This window comes from Manacus candei, unplaced genomic scaffold (assembly GCF_025592945.1).
Source record: "Manacus candei isolate 608988 ecotype Guabito, Panama unplaced genomic scaffold, ASM2559294v1 h1tg000037l, whole genome shotgun sequence".
Classification (NCBI taxonomy): Eukaryota; Metazoa; Chordata; class Aves; order Passeriformes; family Pipridae; genus Manacus; species Manacus candei.
Window position 1 is genome coordinate 10,381,792 of NW_026138085.1, and position 16,814 is coordinate 10,398,605.

General features: G+C 46.2%; 2 protein-coding genes across 2 annotated transcripts in view; both read left to right on the plus strand.

The window, feature by feature from the left end:
- RNF145 (ring finger protein 145) overlaps positions 1–2,945 on the plus strand; it is a 47,028-nt gene extending 44,083 nt beyond the window's left edge. The window contains exon 11 of the mRNA XM_051794237.1: positions 1,327–2,945. Within this exon, the coding sequence (XP_051650197.1) occupies positions 1,327–1,770 (444 nt within the window). The 3' untranslated portion in view covers positions 1,771–2,945. The remainder of the gene's footprint in view (positions 1–1,326) is intronic.
- LOC127473973 (ovoinhibitor-like) overlaps positions 1–16,814 on the plus strand; it is a 225,811-nt gene that overhangs the window by 126,072 nt on the left and 82,925 nt on the right. The gene's annotated exons all lie outside the window — the stretch shown is intronic.

Below are 16,814 nucleotides of genomic sequence, written 5' to 3' on the forward strand. Positions count from 1 at the left end.
GCACTGTCACTGAATAGGCTTTATGAATGAGGAGATTGCTTTGAACAGATTTGTTTAAACTGTCATTCTTATTTCTCCAGTTACACAACAAACTGTGTCCTTGAGCTGCTTTGACACCTCTTGTGTTTGGGTTGAGCTGGTCTCAGTAGCAGCAAATGTGCCCTTTCTTCATTAGTGGAAGATTTTGTTAGTGAAAGACAATGTATTCTCAGTGGCTGATTTGTTATTATTCTGTAGAAGCAGCTCAGTCTCTGCAGTCATTGCTACTTTATGTGCAGTGTCAGTTTTGTAGCAGAAACCTAATTATCAAAAGGTTAAGGGTCTTGCTAGTGTAAGCCAGCAGATGTAAGGACCTCAGACATTAATGCTGAAAGTAATATCTTTATCACACTTCTGGCTCCAAAGTCTCTTACTCTTGAATACAAATAGTAGTTATATGTGACAGTGAAGGAATCACCCTAAGATTAGTAGTGTGCAATTAGAGTATGATTGGAGTGACACTAAGCTTGATACAAATTCTTTGAATCTGCCAGATTGAACAACTGTGTTTGAAACACCAGACTATGTAGGTCTCAGCTGACAGAGTTTAGGGTGTCACTTAATTCCTGGTGTGATATTGTTATGTTGTATCTGTAATTGTGCTGTTTTGTCTTGCACAATTGTTTCTTGAGCCAGCCAATCCTGTGACTCTTATCCTGCAAAAGCATGTGTTTAATTATACCTTATAAACAAAGATTTTTTTACCTAATTTCTAATGCCTGTAGTATAAAAAGCCAGACCCGTCCCGTGTTTGAACTGTGTGTGTGTCAAAGAATCATTAAGGTTGGAAAAGACCTCCAAGACCATAGAGTCCAACCTTTGACAGATCCCCACCTTATCAACTAGACCATGGCACTGAGTGCGACATCCAGTCATGCCTTGAACACTTCCAGGGATAATGACTCCATCACCTCCTTGGGCAGCCCCTTCCAATGCCTGACAACCCTTTGAGTGAAGAAATTCATCCTGATGTCCAATCTGAACCTCCCCTGGAACAACTTGAGCCCATGTCTTCTTCTGTTGCTTGTTACCTGGGAGAAGAGCCCGACCCCCACCTGGCTACAACCTCCTGTCAGGGAGTTGTAGAGAGCAAGAAGTTCCCCCCTGAGCCTCCTTTTCTCCAGGCTGCTCCTCATATGGAGGCTTGTTGGTATGAAGGAAGGAACCTTCTCTTGCTTGGCTGTGGACTGCTTCTGTCTCCTCCATGCCTGGTGGACCCGTTAGATGTGTGGGGCAAGAGGAGAGGAATGGGTTATAAATAATAAGATCTTTCTTTGTGTCTTTCAGGATATGAAAACTGCTGTAATCACACCATGTAGCCATTTTTTTCATGCGGGTTGTCTTAAGAAATGGCTGTACGTGCAAGAAACCTGTCCTCTGTGCCACTGCCAGCTGAAGAGCCCTTCACAGCTACCAGGACTGGGACCAGAGCCAGTGCAACAGCCAAATCCTCCTGCAGAGCAAAACACCAGGCCTGGAGACGCAGCTGAGCCGCCTGGTGCTGAATGTGACGATAGGCCAGGTGTGAAAGACAACCCGAGCAGGGGCAAGGGCCAGGCTGCCGATGGACACGACAACCTGGAGGCCTCTGCCCATCCAGGGGGGTCTCACAGCATGGACAGTGACAAAAGCCCCTGTGAGGCCACCCAGGGAGCAGCTTGTGCTGCAGAACTAATTGCAACCCAGGAGGGATGCTCTGCTCGAGATCTAAGGGTTTGTGTCCAGCTCTGAGGCTACATTTCAGAGATCCACGTTTGACTCAGAAGAAAACCAGTCCTTCCACAGCTGTGAAAGAAGTGTAGCTATTATTGCTGGTCAAAATGTAATCTCCCATGCTGAATTTTATGGGCTGCTTGGTAGCGGTAACTCCAGTGAGATGTAGTAGAAATGACTCCAGAAGCTCTCTGAACTGTGGGCATAGGAAGGATGTCTGGAAATAAATAGCAGTGAAAAAGAGTGTTTTCAAGATGTAGATGAGGGGTAAGAGAAGCGAAAGGTCTGTGAGAGGTTGTAGCCAGACAGAACGCTGGCTTGGTTTTGGTCAGGAAGAGGGGTTGCATACAGCTGTGTCCCAGGGTCCTGAGGGGTGTTAAAGGCCGTGAGTTGCCAGTCTCTGACTGATGTGCAGCTTTGGTTGCTGACGTTTTTTTATGGCACGTAAGCAAAAATCAAAGATGTAACAGCAGTGATTGTACGAGAAGATGGAAGCACTCCTAATACGTCGTGTGTATGCTTTGGGTGTTCTTGGGGCAGTTGCATTTGAATTCATGTAATCTATAGTGACTCTTGACTTTTATGACGGAGTCGTCAGTATTTTGATGTATATGAAACTTTTGCTAATAATGGGCACAGTCTGGGCTGCATGAAGTAAACTAAAGCTCTAATGAACACTTTGACCTCTGCTGCCATGTGCAAGGAGGAAAGTGGGATGAGTTTTAGGGCACGGAGAGAAGCCTTGCTATACTGTGCTGTGTAATGTTTAATCCTTGCAGCTGAATTAAAACAGTATTAAACTCTGGCGATATTTGCACTTTGGGAATGAGTACATTATTGTGTATGATCAGACTCCGCAAATGCCACTTTTAAAGCTGTTAATAGGTTTGCACCTTTTTTTCTTTGACAAGGACATGTCCATACTTAAATTTTTACATTCATCATGGCTTCAAGTAGAACAAGGGACTGGGGTGGGGAAATAGGCGGGAGTAGGGGGCAGGCAATTTTTTTATGTGAATTTTGATATGAAGAGAAATTAGTCACTTATTTATACGATAGGCTTGACTCAAGTGTTTTTCAAAGTCGGTATTCCTAATGTGAAATGTGATACTATTTTATTTTTAGTAGTAAATTTGGATGTAGACTGACAGACATAGCTGAATGTCTTAATAAATTACATTTGAAGATTTTTACACCTGGTTATGTGATTCTTGCACTGAAATTCCATGAGTTGAGAGGTTGTTTTGCAGTAGTAGCCCTTTGTCCCCCTTGGAGATCAGTGAAACTCCCTATGCCTGTGTTCTCCCCCATTTCTGTTTCAGTGCTGTGTGTCCTGGTGGTAGCTCCTGGACTCCGCTGGTTCCTGCCAGCAGATCTTGGCCAACGAAGGCATGTTTGCTCCTGGAGGCTGTGCCTGCTGCTACTTAGCCCCAAACAAGGGGCTGTTTCCTTCTCACCTGACAGGATGGAAATGTCAGTTCCACTTTGGGTTTTTTTACATATTAATCAGAAATTTGGATTTACCGTGTGGTTCATTGATCATTCCAAAGCCTTTATTAACAGCTTGGTGTGTTTGGGGAGGGGAAAAAGAAAACTGTTGAGAATATTTTTCATGAACTCATCTTTTCACTCCTTTCAGTCTCTGGTCTGGGTCCTGCTCTTCCATGCCCGCATTTCTGTGGAATTGAATCTTTCTCAGAGGGGTGTTTTGTATGTGTCCAAGCTTTCAATCTACATTAATTTAGGCTGTTTCCATTCTAACCACACTTAAAAGTCTGCCAAGGCAGGAAATGGGGATTTTCTGGGCAACACTGTTATGGAATGCTCCTTAGTATGGTGGAACAGAGACTTTCCCTCAATTCACAGATTATGTTTAAGAGGGATACTCTGCTAAACTCTGCTTGCCATCCCTGGATGTGAAAAAATAATCCCAGAAGCTTGTGACATGAGTGTTGGGAAACTTTTCCTTTGTGTAAGATCTCCTCACTTCCATGGTAAGGAGCAGGTTACTGTGAAGAGGTGAGAACAGCCAGGCTTGGTCAGCCTTGTGGAAGGGAGGTTGGAGGGTCATGTCTGCTGCACAGATATTGGGGTGAATGCAGGGAAGGGAGAGGAACTTGTGCTCACCTGTGGTATCACATGAGGTCTGTAGTGCAGAAAGGAGTCAGAGGGGTCATCAACACCAGCTCATTCCTATCCCACACTCTCACATCATTTTTTTTCATGAATACAGGAGGTGGTGCTGAAAAAGTAACAAAACCCCAAGGTTTACCTTCAGTGCTTATGCCAAGAAGCTGTTTCTCAGCCTGGCTGATCTTTTGGCAATTAACCTTTTAATTTATAACCTGAATTATTCATAGCTAACTGGTAATGCAAAAGCTATAGGAAGGGACTATGGATTTACAGCAACAGTCTGGAGGCTGCTCGTTAGGAATCAACAGGCCCACAGTGGGTTCAACAACCACACTGTCTGCCAAGACTGCAGGTAGGAAATGTGGATGTGGCGCTGGAAAGGAGCCTGACAGACCAGGAAGGTACATGCTGTCTTTTAGAAATGATGCTGCAGTATTCCCAGTGGAGTGAACCAGAAGCAACTGTTCTGTGCTGGAGAAGGTACTCGACGATGTGGTGGCTCAGACAATCTCAAGAGTCCTACATCCTGGCAAGAGGGCATGATGGGATGAAAACAGCTCTGATGCACTGATTTTACTGAAAAAAAATATGATATTTTAAAGACAAAGGGGAGAGAGGCTTGCAGAGTTCATAGGATCAGGCCTTTCCTTCAAAGATGGAAGTTCCCTTCATTAGATGCCAACATGTTTACAAAGAATTGTAAGAGCAGAATGAGGTGTAGTGTGTCCACTGCTGCAGGATGCACGAGGCAGAGCAAACTTGTCAGTAAAATCTGCTGGACTAGAAAGTTCAAGGGAGGTGATGTGTATGTTTTTGGGTTTGCTTCATTTTTGGTTTTCAACAACTCAAAAATGCTGGCAGAATACCATATTCTGAAAACTAGGTAGCTAGCTGGGGACAGCTAGCTCTGGAAGGAACTTAAAAATACGTCTGTGAGGGATGGGGGTGGGTGGGAAATAAATACTGATAAGCCAAGCAGGCCATATCTGGTGGGTCAGGAAGTTCAGGGATGAAGTGAGAACTGGCAGAACTGAGGCCAGCTAAGAACTTGCAGAAGAAATAAACTTGAAGAGGGACAGGAGAAAAAGGGGGGAAGGCTGCTCTGGGGGAGCAGGGAGGTAAGGAATGAAATGAACAGTCTGTTTTGGTGCCCTGTAGAGCATGTGGGTGAACACTCCTGACCTCTGAGCTCTGTCTGGTGCAGAACTCCCTCTTAGATGCTGCTTTGAGTTGATTTTCGCTGCAGCTGTGCATGAGTAAATAGGAAAAAAATGCTTTTTGAGTGTTTATGATCAGGGTGTAACTGTAGACTGAGGCTTGAAATCATTTTCATGTGGACTCATGATGGTGGTGTGATTGATGAACATTTGGACTCAAAAAGATGCTTCCAGCTAGGTGATATAATGGGAACAGTTGGGAATTTTATGGCTGGTTGGTTTTTTGTTGGAAATAAGGCGCTGATCACATGATGTGGTGGTGTGTGTCTAGTCAGTCCTATGTGGTATCCCAGTGCTGCTGATTCATAGAGCCCATTGCTCTGGGCTCAGGGAAATGCATTTACACAAGGTGAGAGGACTCCATGAGCAAACAAGTCTGTGGTGAGGAGTTTGAATCGAAAGCCTCATTTTGAACTGCATTGCTCTCAGCTCCTTTGGGTTTTGAAAGTTTTGCAAGAGAGGAATCTATTTCCTTGCTTGTTCCTAGTGAAACACCTAATTTTGTGCCAAGGCTGAGAGTTCTTGAAATGCACAAGGTTTTCCAGCATGGGAAAATCTCTTCATTCAGAGTCCCTGTTTTCCTGATTAAATTCAATTTGTAAGCTACCTCAATAGTTTTCTAATATAGGCAAAATTTTGGGCTTAAGCTATCTGAATGTTTCAGAACACACTCTGCAAGGATTTTGAGTTCAGTTGGTTCAAAATTCAAATTATCCTTGGCAAATAAGATACAAATACAAGAATGTTGACATGGTGTCTAGAAAAACACCCCACTCCTGGGGACAACTGTCTGTTTGAAGCCTGTTATGTTGCTGGGTAGGATTCAGAATGAAAGTAGCCAAATGAAAGTGAATCTGGTGTTAGTGGATTTTGTTTGGGTCGGGATAGCAAAGGGCAGGAAGCCTGCATGGTTTGGAGCTGGCAGGATGTCATGGTGATCACTGGGTAGGAACAATCCGTGGACCACTGTGGGTTTATGCTGCTCCGAGGAGGGCAGTGGAGACAACCAGGGAGATTTGTGCTCTATTTTCCCTCCCACATGTTGAGTTTGCACGAAGAGTCCTTTAATTTTTCAGCTTTTCAGTCTCTGCAGTGCCTGGAGCTGTTGTGTATTAGCCAAGTCAGGATTGCTCATTCTAAGTCTTGCCTGTGATGTTGCCCCACAAAAACGTTTGTGGGAAAGAATTGACAAATACGTTTTCCTACTAATCTCCTTGGCTTTTCTTGCCTAAAATTGTCAGTAAATGCAACTTTAAACTCCATTTTTCTTAGTGTTACAATACTGAATTTAATAATTGACTGGTCCCCATTTTTGTGATATGCATGTGCAATCACATTAAGGATCACAATTCACAGCCCCACACCCTGAAGATACCAATTTTCTTTTTGACAGTGCCTATTTCTTTTAACTATGGCTATTTTACTTCCTGGTATCCTGCTGGAGTCCCAGGCTAGACGTGTGGTGACTTCTCTCCTTGGTGCAGTTCAGCTGTGCCTGGGAATGCTGAGTGCCAGCTGGAGACTCTGGCCAGGGAAATTCCATCTCTTTTCATAAAAGAAGTTATGATTCAGTTGATAAACCACTCAGCAAATGTATTCTGTGGCTCAAAGGCATTGCTTATTCTCTTGAAAACCAAGGCTTTCAGAGAAAAATGTTGCTTGCTAAACTTGGTGAACTCTCTACAACTTCCCAAAAAGTCCATAGGTTGCTCTCCAGAGAGTTCTGTCTTCTCCTTTTCAGTGACAGAGATGACCAGGATGAAGATGATGGAGTCAGGAGGAAAAGGGGGGGTTTGGAAGGGAAGAAGCAGGGGCTGGATGCCAGCAGCTTATTAAACAATGCTCAGAGACCTGGCACACACACAAACCTAAAGGTGACCATCCTGGTTAAAGAGAAAATTCAATTAAAGAGAAAAACAATTTATATGCCTAACAACACCCAAATTAAAAAAAAAAAAAGGGAAAGTAAAAGAAAAGATTTCTTTGTGTTACGAGTAATTAGACACAAATTTTCTCAGTGGTTGCCATTTCCTGGAGGCTTACAATCCACATCCTTAAATAAATCTGGTAGCTGAAACACTCTCGACTTATACCACGGCCAAAGAGCAGACGGTCTGCAGAATTTTGCAGCAACAGATGTGAAAGGCCTAGGACTGTGACATGGATAAATGATTTAATTCTTAAGAATTTAAAATGTAAAACCAGCTTAATTGGATCAAAATAATCAATTGAATAGATATCTGGTATTTATAAATGAAATGATATAGAGTTCCTTAATTGGCCATAGTCTGAGTTTTCTTTAAATTGATTGTTCACTTCTAGCTTGGGGAAAAAATGCCAGCTGGAATGCAGAGGGATTAAGTTTTATTTATTTTCCTTGCTAAGAGCCACATTGTGCAATTTAAAAGGAAATGTCCTTGAAAGATGGGTTCCTTTGTAAACTGTTTCAGCCCTTGTTTGTTTTCAGATGGAAATTAATTTCTCAAAGGCTCTCCGTGTTAGAAAGTGTGTGTTGATAAGTAAAGAAAAATAAAAAATTGTAACCTGCTAAAATACATCTTGTTTTCCAGATAAAAATCTTTGCGTGCATGTAGTTGAGTTTGGGGTACAGCTGATCTGGTCATCTTGCTGGAAAAAAGGCTGGTGATGATCTCCATTGGCACAGGTGGTAGGAAACAGTCCATGGGAGAACCTCAAACTCAACTGTTAGATATTACTAGAATTCTTCTTTATGCTTTGATGTTCTTAAATACTGATTTTTAAGCACTGCAGAAGATGTGAGTATGGCAGCTCCTTTTTGAGCTCCATGGGTGCAGCTGGGGGGCTCTGGTCTGTGCCTGTCCCTATGTCCAGCTGTAACACACGGCAGTGAGGGTTCACTGAAGCTGTTGGAGGCATTTCCACTAAAATTGGACCCCTCCGGCTATTTCTCACCAGTTACAGTTGCATTTAAGACAACTCTGCTGTTTTCCAGGTCCCCCCCCTTTTTTTTTTTTTTCAGGCAGGACCCTGGAGACAGGTGTTTGGTCTGGGATGATGTGCTGCTGCTGGTCAGCTGCTGTGAGTGCAGAATCGTGGAATGATTTGTTTTGGGAGAGACCTTAAAGACCAGGTAGTCCAACCCCCTGCCATGGGCAGGCACACCTTCCACTAGACTAAAATTGCTCAAACCCCCACAATCTCCTCAGTCTTGTTCTCAACAGAAAATATAAGTCTTACAGATTTTTTAGCTGGCTCTGCCTGTACACTGATGGGTCTGGAATTGTTCCCTCTGGTTTTGGACACAAGTGTGCTCTGTATCCATCTGTGCTGTGCTTTGGAGGGGACCAAGCAGCAATGGCTGTGGTGGTTTCATGCTCCTCTGATGTTGTTCTCTATCAGACTGTGGGATTAAACTTTCCTCTGGGCAGAAACCCAGAGTGCTCCCGAGGATCCAACCCTTACACCGGTCCTGAAGATCTTTGTGTAAACATCGGGATGAAGTTGTGCCCTGTGCAATGGGACTCTCGGCTTCCCAGGAGCCCGGGTTCGCTTTCCAGAGGGTTTGTTCTTCTCTTCGGTGAGAGATGCCCGGGATGCAGAGGCTGGAGCGGGGAGGAAGAGGTGGGTGGCGGGCGGGGAGCGGCGGGGCCGGTGCCGGCGGCCGCCACGGCGGGGCAGTGCGGGACCGGCGGCGGCACCGGCAGCTCCTGCCAGCGCGTTTGGACAGTTTAAATAGTGCCCGGGAGTTTTACTGGGAGAAAAGTACCAATTATAATAATAAAAAAATTCCAGGTTTGGATTCACTGCGAAGTCACGAGTGGAGCTGCGTTCTGTGGTGCTGATGCGCCGCTGAGTTTGCTGGAAAAATGGGATTTACGTTTGCAGGGAGTCAGAACTCTGCTCTGACACTGGTATTTTTCTTTCAGCTTGAAAGACGTTTTTTTCCCCCCATCTTAAAAAACACAGCATAGTTGACTCTGCTCTCAGCGACAAAGCTCTGAGGGGCCGTGAAGGCAATTCCTTCGTTTGGAGCTTCCCACAGATAACAATTTGTATCATAGAAATAATTTCATTTGGATCAGGATTTCTACTCAATATAAACCAAGGGTATTTTGAGAATTGCTTGGATTCTGGAGAAATCCCACTGGATGCCACTCAACACTGACCGGCTTCAATTATGGGATCAGGTATTTTTCCCTCTCCCCTTTGCAGAGGGTTTTTTAGCTCGAATGTGCAAACACAGGCCACTGTCACATGCTCTGATGGGAGGCTGCTCTGCAGCTCCTTGAATACAATATCTTTTGCCTTCTTACATAAATATTTTAATTACTAATTTGCTGGTCTCATTTAACACAGATTTGGCATTTATCATTTGAATTTAAACTTGTTAAAATTGACAATTTTCTTGGGTACTTATAATTTAATAATTTAAAGAGAAAACTCATTATTAAATTATTATGGGTAATTATTTTGTAACTAGTGTGGAAATTGTAATTTCTGCAGCCTTAAAAGATCCTGCAACGAGCACATGCAGATCAATATGGATCAAATCCCAGAACGTGTAAAGATGCACAGGAAGTGTCTTATGCAGAAAATGTTATATAGCTGGGTGAAAATACTAAAGTTTAGACTATTATTTTCTATAGTTACAACTACAAAGCCTTGGAGATTGATGAATTAAAGTGATGTAGTTGGAGAGTCACGAGAACCTTTTTAAATCTGGGTTCTTATTTGTTCTGAAGCTGTGGCTGGTTGGATGGGATTTGTGTGAGTGCACCTTGCAGAACTCAACAACCCCAGTCAGCATGTTCTCTGACAAAGGGCAACAGACCCGACAGGATTCTGTAGCTCCAGCACTCCCACTGAGTCCACACCATACCTGCTGCAATGGGGGTACAGGTGGGCTGAGTCCCAGCCCCTCAGCATTTCCAGTGGTCAGGTAAGTGCTTCTGATTTTAGTGAGTCAGTACTGAGTTTTACTGGGCAGAAACTCCTGCTCTGACCCCGTAAATGGTGTGGAGGAGCCTCTCCCTGCCTGCAGCCCCAGACTCCCCATCCCTGGGAGGTGTTTGTGCTGCACTCAGTGCTCACGTGTTTTTGCAGGTACCTGCACACCCCTCCCTGGCCCCAGCGGTGCCTCCGTTGGTTACACTTGCCAGAAGTTTGTTGTGTTTTGGCGGTGACATAGTCAGCATGGATGTAATTACCTTAAAAAAGGAACTTCTGAGGTGCCAGGCGTGTTACTGAGGTAAATGATGCCAGCACAGCCCCTCCAACATTCCCCCATTTCTCAGCATCCGGCCAGTGGTCTCTGCAGCTGGATTTAGCCCGTAGCAAAACTGTGGAGAACAATGAGGTAGAGTGGAACCCCCTCCCTGCTCCCACCAGATGGCCCTCACGCTTTTTTAATTTCCCTCTAAACGGCTGAGAAATGCTCTGCAAGCACTTGGTGAGTTTAAAAGGGATGGAAATCTTTCCCATCACTTTATTTTGGAAGCAGGCAGCGTGGGGTCCTGGGTGGTGCCGTGGCAGACACCCCCCAGCTTTCTCGGTCCCCCGCTTCTCCTGGGTCTCTGGGCTGAGTTCTGAAGGAGAAGCACGGGGGGACTTCAGGAGGATGCAGAGCAGGTTCTGGAAGTGCTGCCAGGCTGGACCTCACACATGTGTGTAGAGACACATCCAGCCTGTGCACCTGGACCCTGTTCGAGGCAGGTTGGGCTGTTTCTTGCTCAGCCATCAGTCTTTGCCTGTCGGTGGCTGCCAAATTCTACCAGTGATGCTTTACACTTTTTGAGAGCAAGGGACAACTTGGGAAGTACTGAATCTGGCAATAACTTCTTTTTCTGTTGATCTCAGAAAAACAAAACCGAAACAAATTAGGGCATTTTAAAGGGACATTTACCAGCTCCTTGCCCCTCACTTTTGATACTTGACTTCCAACTTTATGGTAGTTTTATAGTATCGAGAAATTCAAACATAACTTTTCAGCTTGGAAAATTGTGAATTCCCGAGTTTTGGCACTAGTATCAATCAGTCCTTGATCCTGGGTTTCCTAATGCTTGCGTCTTCCCCCCTACTCCAGGATCATTGTCCCTGTGAGAACAATACCGGATCTGGCTCTGTCGTTCCGTGCTGTTGTGGGAGTATTTTAGTGCATTAACCAGTAGATTTGTTTATGCACCGAAAGGTGCTGCCCAGCCCTCACTGCTGTAAGCTTTTCCATCTGCATGCCCCCATCCTGACCTTGATCTACCGGGGGGCTCTGGAGGGCTTGTTCACGCTCCAGCCTTGCTGGCTTTTCTATCGGGATTAGCTTTAAGGGGCTCGAGTTGTTGAAGGGTTTTTCTACTGATAAATGGATTGAGACCCATATTTTAATCTCACGTCATCAAACATTCATCAGATACTCTTGGTCATTACCGACAGAGCCAGGTTTGAACTCGTGACCCCGCAGTAAAAGGTCCCATTAGCAATTTCCTTAAACTGTCAAGTCATTGCATGACACAAATGAAATGTGATGGGATTATTTTTTTTTCACAGGTAAAGGCAGTGGGTTTCTGCCTAATTTTTATTTACTAATGACTGTGTTACCAAAGCACTGTGTTAAAACCTTTGTGCTCTCGCACAAGAAATATGAAGAAATACAACAGTGGGGTTCATGAGATGAATGCAGCCCCTCCATGCAGCTACCCTGCATGGTCCCATGATGCCACACAAATGTCACCCATTTGGTCCATGAATGGAGAGAGGGTTGGAGAGTTCCACTGTCAAATCCCATCCTCAGCATGCCAGCCACAGCGCACACCCCCCATGCCAAAATGGGTCTGGGCTGTGTTTCTGTTTCTGTCCATAAGCAATAAAAGCAGAAACTGGCAGACATTTAGGGGACCTTCTCTGGCCCACATCACACTGCACTGTTCTTTTACCAACAATTTTTGTACCTGAGTTCTTTCTCTCTTTACAGAATCATTTGAAGAAATTTGTGAGGGGGGAAAAAAATTACCTCTGGCAGTCATGTTATAATGACTCTGGTGCTGACAGCCCTTTGGGAACAGTGGCAGCAGCAGGGTAAGTATATATGACATCTTTGTAGTGATAAAGAAACAAATAAATGTTCCCATTAACACTGCATCAGGTCAACAGCTATTCCAGACCAACATGATGTTAGAGGAACCGCTTTGATTCATATCATCTAAGACACACTTTTCTTGCAGCATATCTTCTGGAAGGCACATAAGCCAGAGATCCTGCTCTGACCAGGTGGAGCCATTAAAGAATCAGTGAACTTTTTACAAGTTGCTTGAAATATCCCGGCTAGACTCTAGCTCCAGTGTTGCTGCCATGTCTGTTTAACAGTTCCTTCATCACACCATGACAATGACTCTGTTTCAGTGTTGGAGGAAGTTATTTCTCCATACATCGTTTGTAACGCATTTTTGGAGGCTTCTGAACGCTTCCTAAGCCCTGCAGTGAGATCAGTGGGATGTGAGCCTTACCATAACAGTCTGCTCAGGAAGCATGAGCAGCATTTGTATGTCATCCATAATGAATGTGTGTGCATATGGAACAAACACACGTGCACACAGATGCCTGCTCAGACAGGCTGCCCCTTTCCTGTGCAATTCAGCATGAGCTGAGCTTCTCTAAGGACTACGATGTCTCACTTCCCCCACAAGTTCTAGTTAGTGAACGGCAGCTTCCAAGAAATTTTCACGTGTAAGAGTGTTTAAGCACACTTTAGCTCTGCTAAAATGCAGACTTTGAAACAGGTACAAACTTTATAACTAACACAAAATAACACAGAATTCCTAATGAATTCCCTTCCTTCCCATGTAACTAGCACTGTCCAGGTATCTTTTTACCAGAACTTTTCTTTTGCACACAGGTTGAATATTTTTGACAAAAAGTCCTGAGAAGGGACATGAGAAGAGCAGGTGGATGTCTTTGGTCTGCCTCGAGTCACACAGATCCTACACAAAGATGAAAACAAAGGAAAATCTCCTGATCTGGATCACAGAAAGCTGGGACTTGAAGTTCAAGTTGTCCAAAGCTCTGGAAAGTACATATAAATGTGAGTCTGTCTTGGTATCTTAAACTTCATTGCAACCAAAGCATTCTGTGCTGTGTTCTGGTAAAATCTCACTGGTCAAAGGTATGCCTGTGGCTACAGACAAATTTCTGAGCCAGATGAACTTAGTTCTGCTTCTGCTGAAATTGTAAGGCCTTCTGATGTTGACATGAATGACAGAGAAAATAGGTTTCAAAATGGTCAGCACAAAAAGAACAGCCAAATCCTGAGCAATCTGGTCCTAGACATAGAAAACGTAATGCTTACAAGCTACCAAGAATCGAATCTTTAATTCCCCAATTTGATGGAATAGCCTGAGATTTTGGAGGGCATCCTTCAAAGGAGCTTGTGCACCTTTAAGTTGAAATCCCGAGAAGCAAAGTCCTCACAGTTTATGTAAGTGTTTAAAAGGAGATACAGATTCCAGAGTCACATAAATACTTCTGATAATATTCAGTCTTCATTCAGCAAAGTGTGTGACAACTTTAGTGGATATTTAAATCCATTCCATGTAATATGCTTAAACTCACCCTCTCAGAGGGAGGGGGTGCACACCTCTGGGTTTCTCCCTTCGCTCTTCAATTGTAGACATGCTCTTACATCTCCCTGAAGCCAATAGCAGTTGATTATATGTTTACATGCTTTGCTGAACTGACAATGTAAAAATCGTAGCAAGGTTCTGTGTGATAAAAGAAACATGATTTGTCCAGTGCCTGCCAGCATAAACTGGTATTGCAAGCTTGTGTGAGTACTGTAGGGATCAAAAATCTGCAGTTGTCTATAACATAGCGTCATTTCCACCAGCATATCCTAGAATCACAGAATGGTTTGGGTTGGAAGCAACCTTGAAGATCATCTTGTTCCAATCCCCCTACCATGGGCAGGATGCCATCCACTAGATCAGGTTGCCCAGGGCCCCCATCCAGCCTGGCCTAGAACACTTCCAGGGGTTGGGCATCCACAACTTCTCTACGTAACCTGTTCCAGTGCCTCACACACCTCTGAGTAAAGAATTTCCTCCTGTCATCTAATCTAATCCCCCCTCTTTTAGTTTAAAACCGTTCCCCCTTGTCCTATCACTATCTGCCTGTGTAAAAAGTCATTCTTTCCTTTTTTTTTTTTTTTTTTTCCAAGCCCCCTTTAAGTACTGAGCCTGAACAACCCCAACTTTCCCAGCCTGTCCTCACAGGAGAGGTGCTCCAGCCCTCGGAGCATCCACTCCGACAGGCCCACAGTACTAAGGAAACAGATTTCGTCTGCACGTAACTGGTGAAAGTGGAGGGCGCTCCCCCTCGTAGGGGCAGTGTTCCCTTTTCCCATCAGCTGGGCCCCCAGGACGGGCCCCCCGGGATGCCCCGTGCCCGCGGCGCCGCCGGGCGCAATTCCCCGCTTGGCCGCCAGGAGGAGCCGTGGGCACGCGGCGCGGCCCCGGCACCGCCCCCGGGGGTCCGGGCTCGGCCGCGGGGGCACCGCGGGGACCCCCCGACCCTCCGCGGAGCGGGACCCGAGCTGGGCTTCCCTCCCCTGCCCCGCTCCTGCAGCCCCGCGCAGGGCTCGCCCTGACGTGACTCCGCAGCTCTGCTCGAATCCTCCCCCCGCTCCCGGGGAGTTGCCATGGGGGGCTGCTGCCCCGGGTGGTAATGGGGGGGATTGAGCTTGGGGGCGTCGTAATCCTCCCGCCTTCCTTCTGACGGGTTCCTGGTAGAGGGTTCACTCTGTCGGGCTCTTGCTGCTGTCTGACAACCCCCCTGCCTGCCCTGCCCCAGGGTCCTGCACCCCTCCACCCCCAGGCTCCCAGAGGTGGGTCCCCCCTTCTCTGCCGGCTCTTGAAGGTCGGTGGGCAAATGGTCCCCTCAGCACCCCGCTGTTTCCGACCCGCAGGAGTTAACCCCGACCTGGAGGAAGAGCCCAAACGCCCCATCTTAGCCTGGGGGCAACCAGGGAATCCCTAGTCCCTCAAGGAAGGCAAGAGGAGGAATGCTCCTTGATGAACCTTTCCATCCAGGTTGCCCTCTACTGCTTCTTCATGGCAGTTGGGGTAAACGTGGGGTGCTGTCACCACCACATGACAAAGTCATCCAGTCTCCTTCCTCCTTAACAGGACAGGCAGAGCATCATATCCCAGTCCTCTGAGCCTTTTTCTAGTCTTCTCCTTCTCCCCAGGAGCAAGCCAGGTAGGAGGAATAAAACACCCCAAGTACCTAAACAGTGCCATCATCACCTCCCAGGACAGATACTGGGTTTATCTGTGCATGGGAAGTCTTTGTATCAAAACAGAAGCCTGTTGGCCATAAGGAAAATAGATATGGAAAGCATTTTTGCTGGGGAGGCTAAAAGTGAACTGTTCCCAAACCCTCAGAAAAGTGCAGGTACGTGCTCAGGACCCCAGTGCTCTGCTTTTGGTCCCACCTTGAGAAGAGAGGCTGCTTTTCCCTTTCCCCCCATCGACACGAGTCTGTTGTTCATCTGCCTTCTCCCAGGAAGGGCAGGAAGGAGCGTGATCCCTTTGGGAGAACCTCATCCAGCTGCAAAGGTCAGGGAGGAGGGAGCAGAAGGCTTTTCTCTCAGAAATTCCCACTTCCAACTATTTCTTCCCTCCTTTGGAGTCTGGGCAGAGGGAAGTGAGGCCTGACTGTCCCCTTGGTGCTGAGAGCTCAGGGACTGGAGGCAGCAGGAGGGAGTTGTCCTGGATAAACTCCAGGTCAGAGGCGAGAGGGGCCTTGGGCTCACTTGGAAACAGCTTCAGGGCAGGGAAGAGGCCTTTCCCTATGCAAAGAGACTCCTGTGCTCTGGGCTTTCTGTCTTCAGCTTCGTAGAGTTTGCGTTTGTCCTCTGGAGTGAGGCCTCCTTCCATGGCCCCCTTCTTCAAAGGTCTCAAAGCCAGTTGTTCCCCAGGAGCCCTATTTTCTTCTACATAGGACAAGCCTTTACCTCCTCTGTTCCCTTTCGCTGGCATTTGGATCTCAGCGTTGCCCCATCCCTGCTATCTGTGACGACCAGGGAAACTGTGACCGTGTCCAGGTCCTGTCTGTAAACAGCTCTTGCCTGTACTGCAAAATCACAGCTCATGGCTTTGTGTTGCTGGGCAAAATCCACGGCTCAACCTCGCGGTTCTCACTCGCTTTGGGAGCGGAGAGTTTGCTCACCCCTGGGAGAAAATCGCAGCCTGCAAGTCTGTGTGTGTTTTATTCTGCCTTGAACGTTGAGAGCATTTAACTCGGGCTTGCAGGGAAACCTCGCTGCAACGTGCCCAAGTTTCCTTCTGCAGCAAAACAGTTAAATGCCGAGTCCCAGCCAGTCCACTGAGGACTCCCCCGTGGCGGGCTGAGGAGTGTCCTCCAGCTCCATTTGCCGTGCTGAGGAAAGGACAGATCCAGCTTTCCACATGAATATGCTCTGGCCTCATAACCAGCCTGACAGTGGTCTGTGTGCTGCTACAGTCAGACCGTGGTGGTCCAGAGAGCAGACTCAGGCAGGGGGCAGAAAGTGAGTGCTAAAAGCAACTGGGAATTCTTTAAAAATCAAAGCCTCAGTACGCAGGGTTGGCCTCTGCGGGGTGGATGGAGCACAGAAGTCTCCTTGCCTGGTGCCAGCTCTTTTTTTTAAATTTTACTTTATTTTAGTTTTTTAGCTTTCTTTCTCCCCCCCCCTTTTTTTTTTTT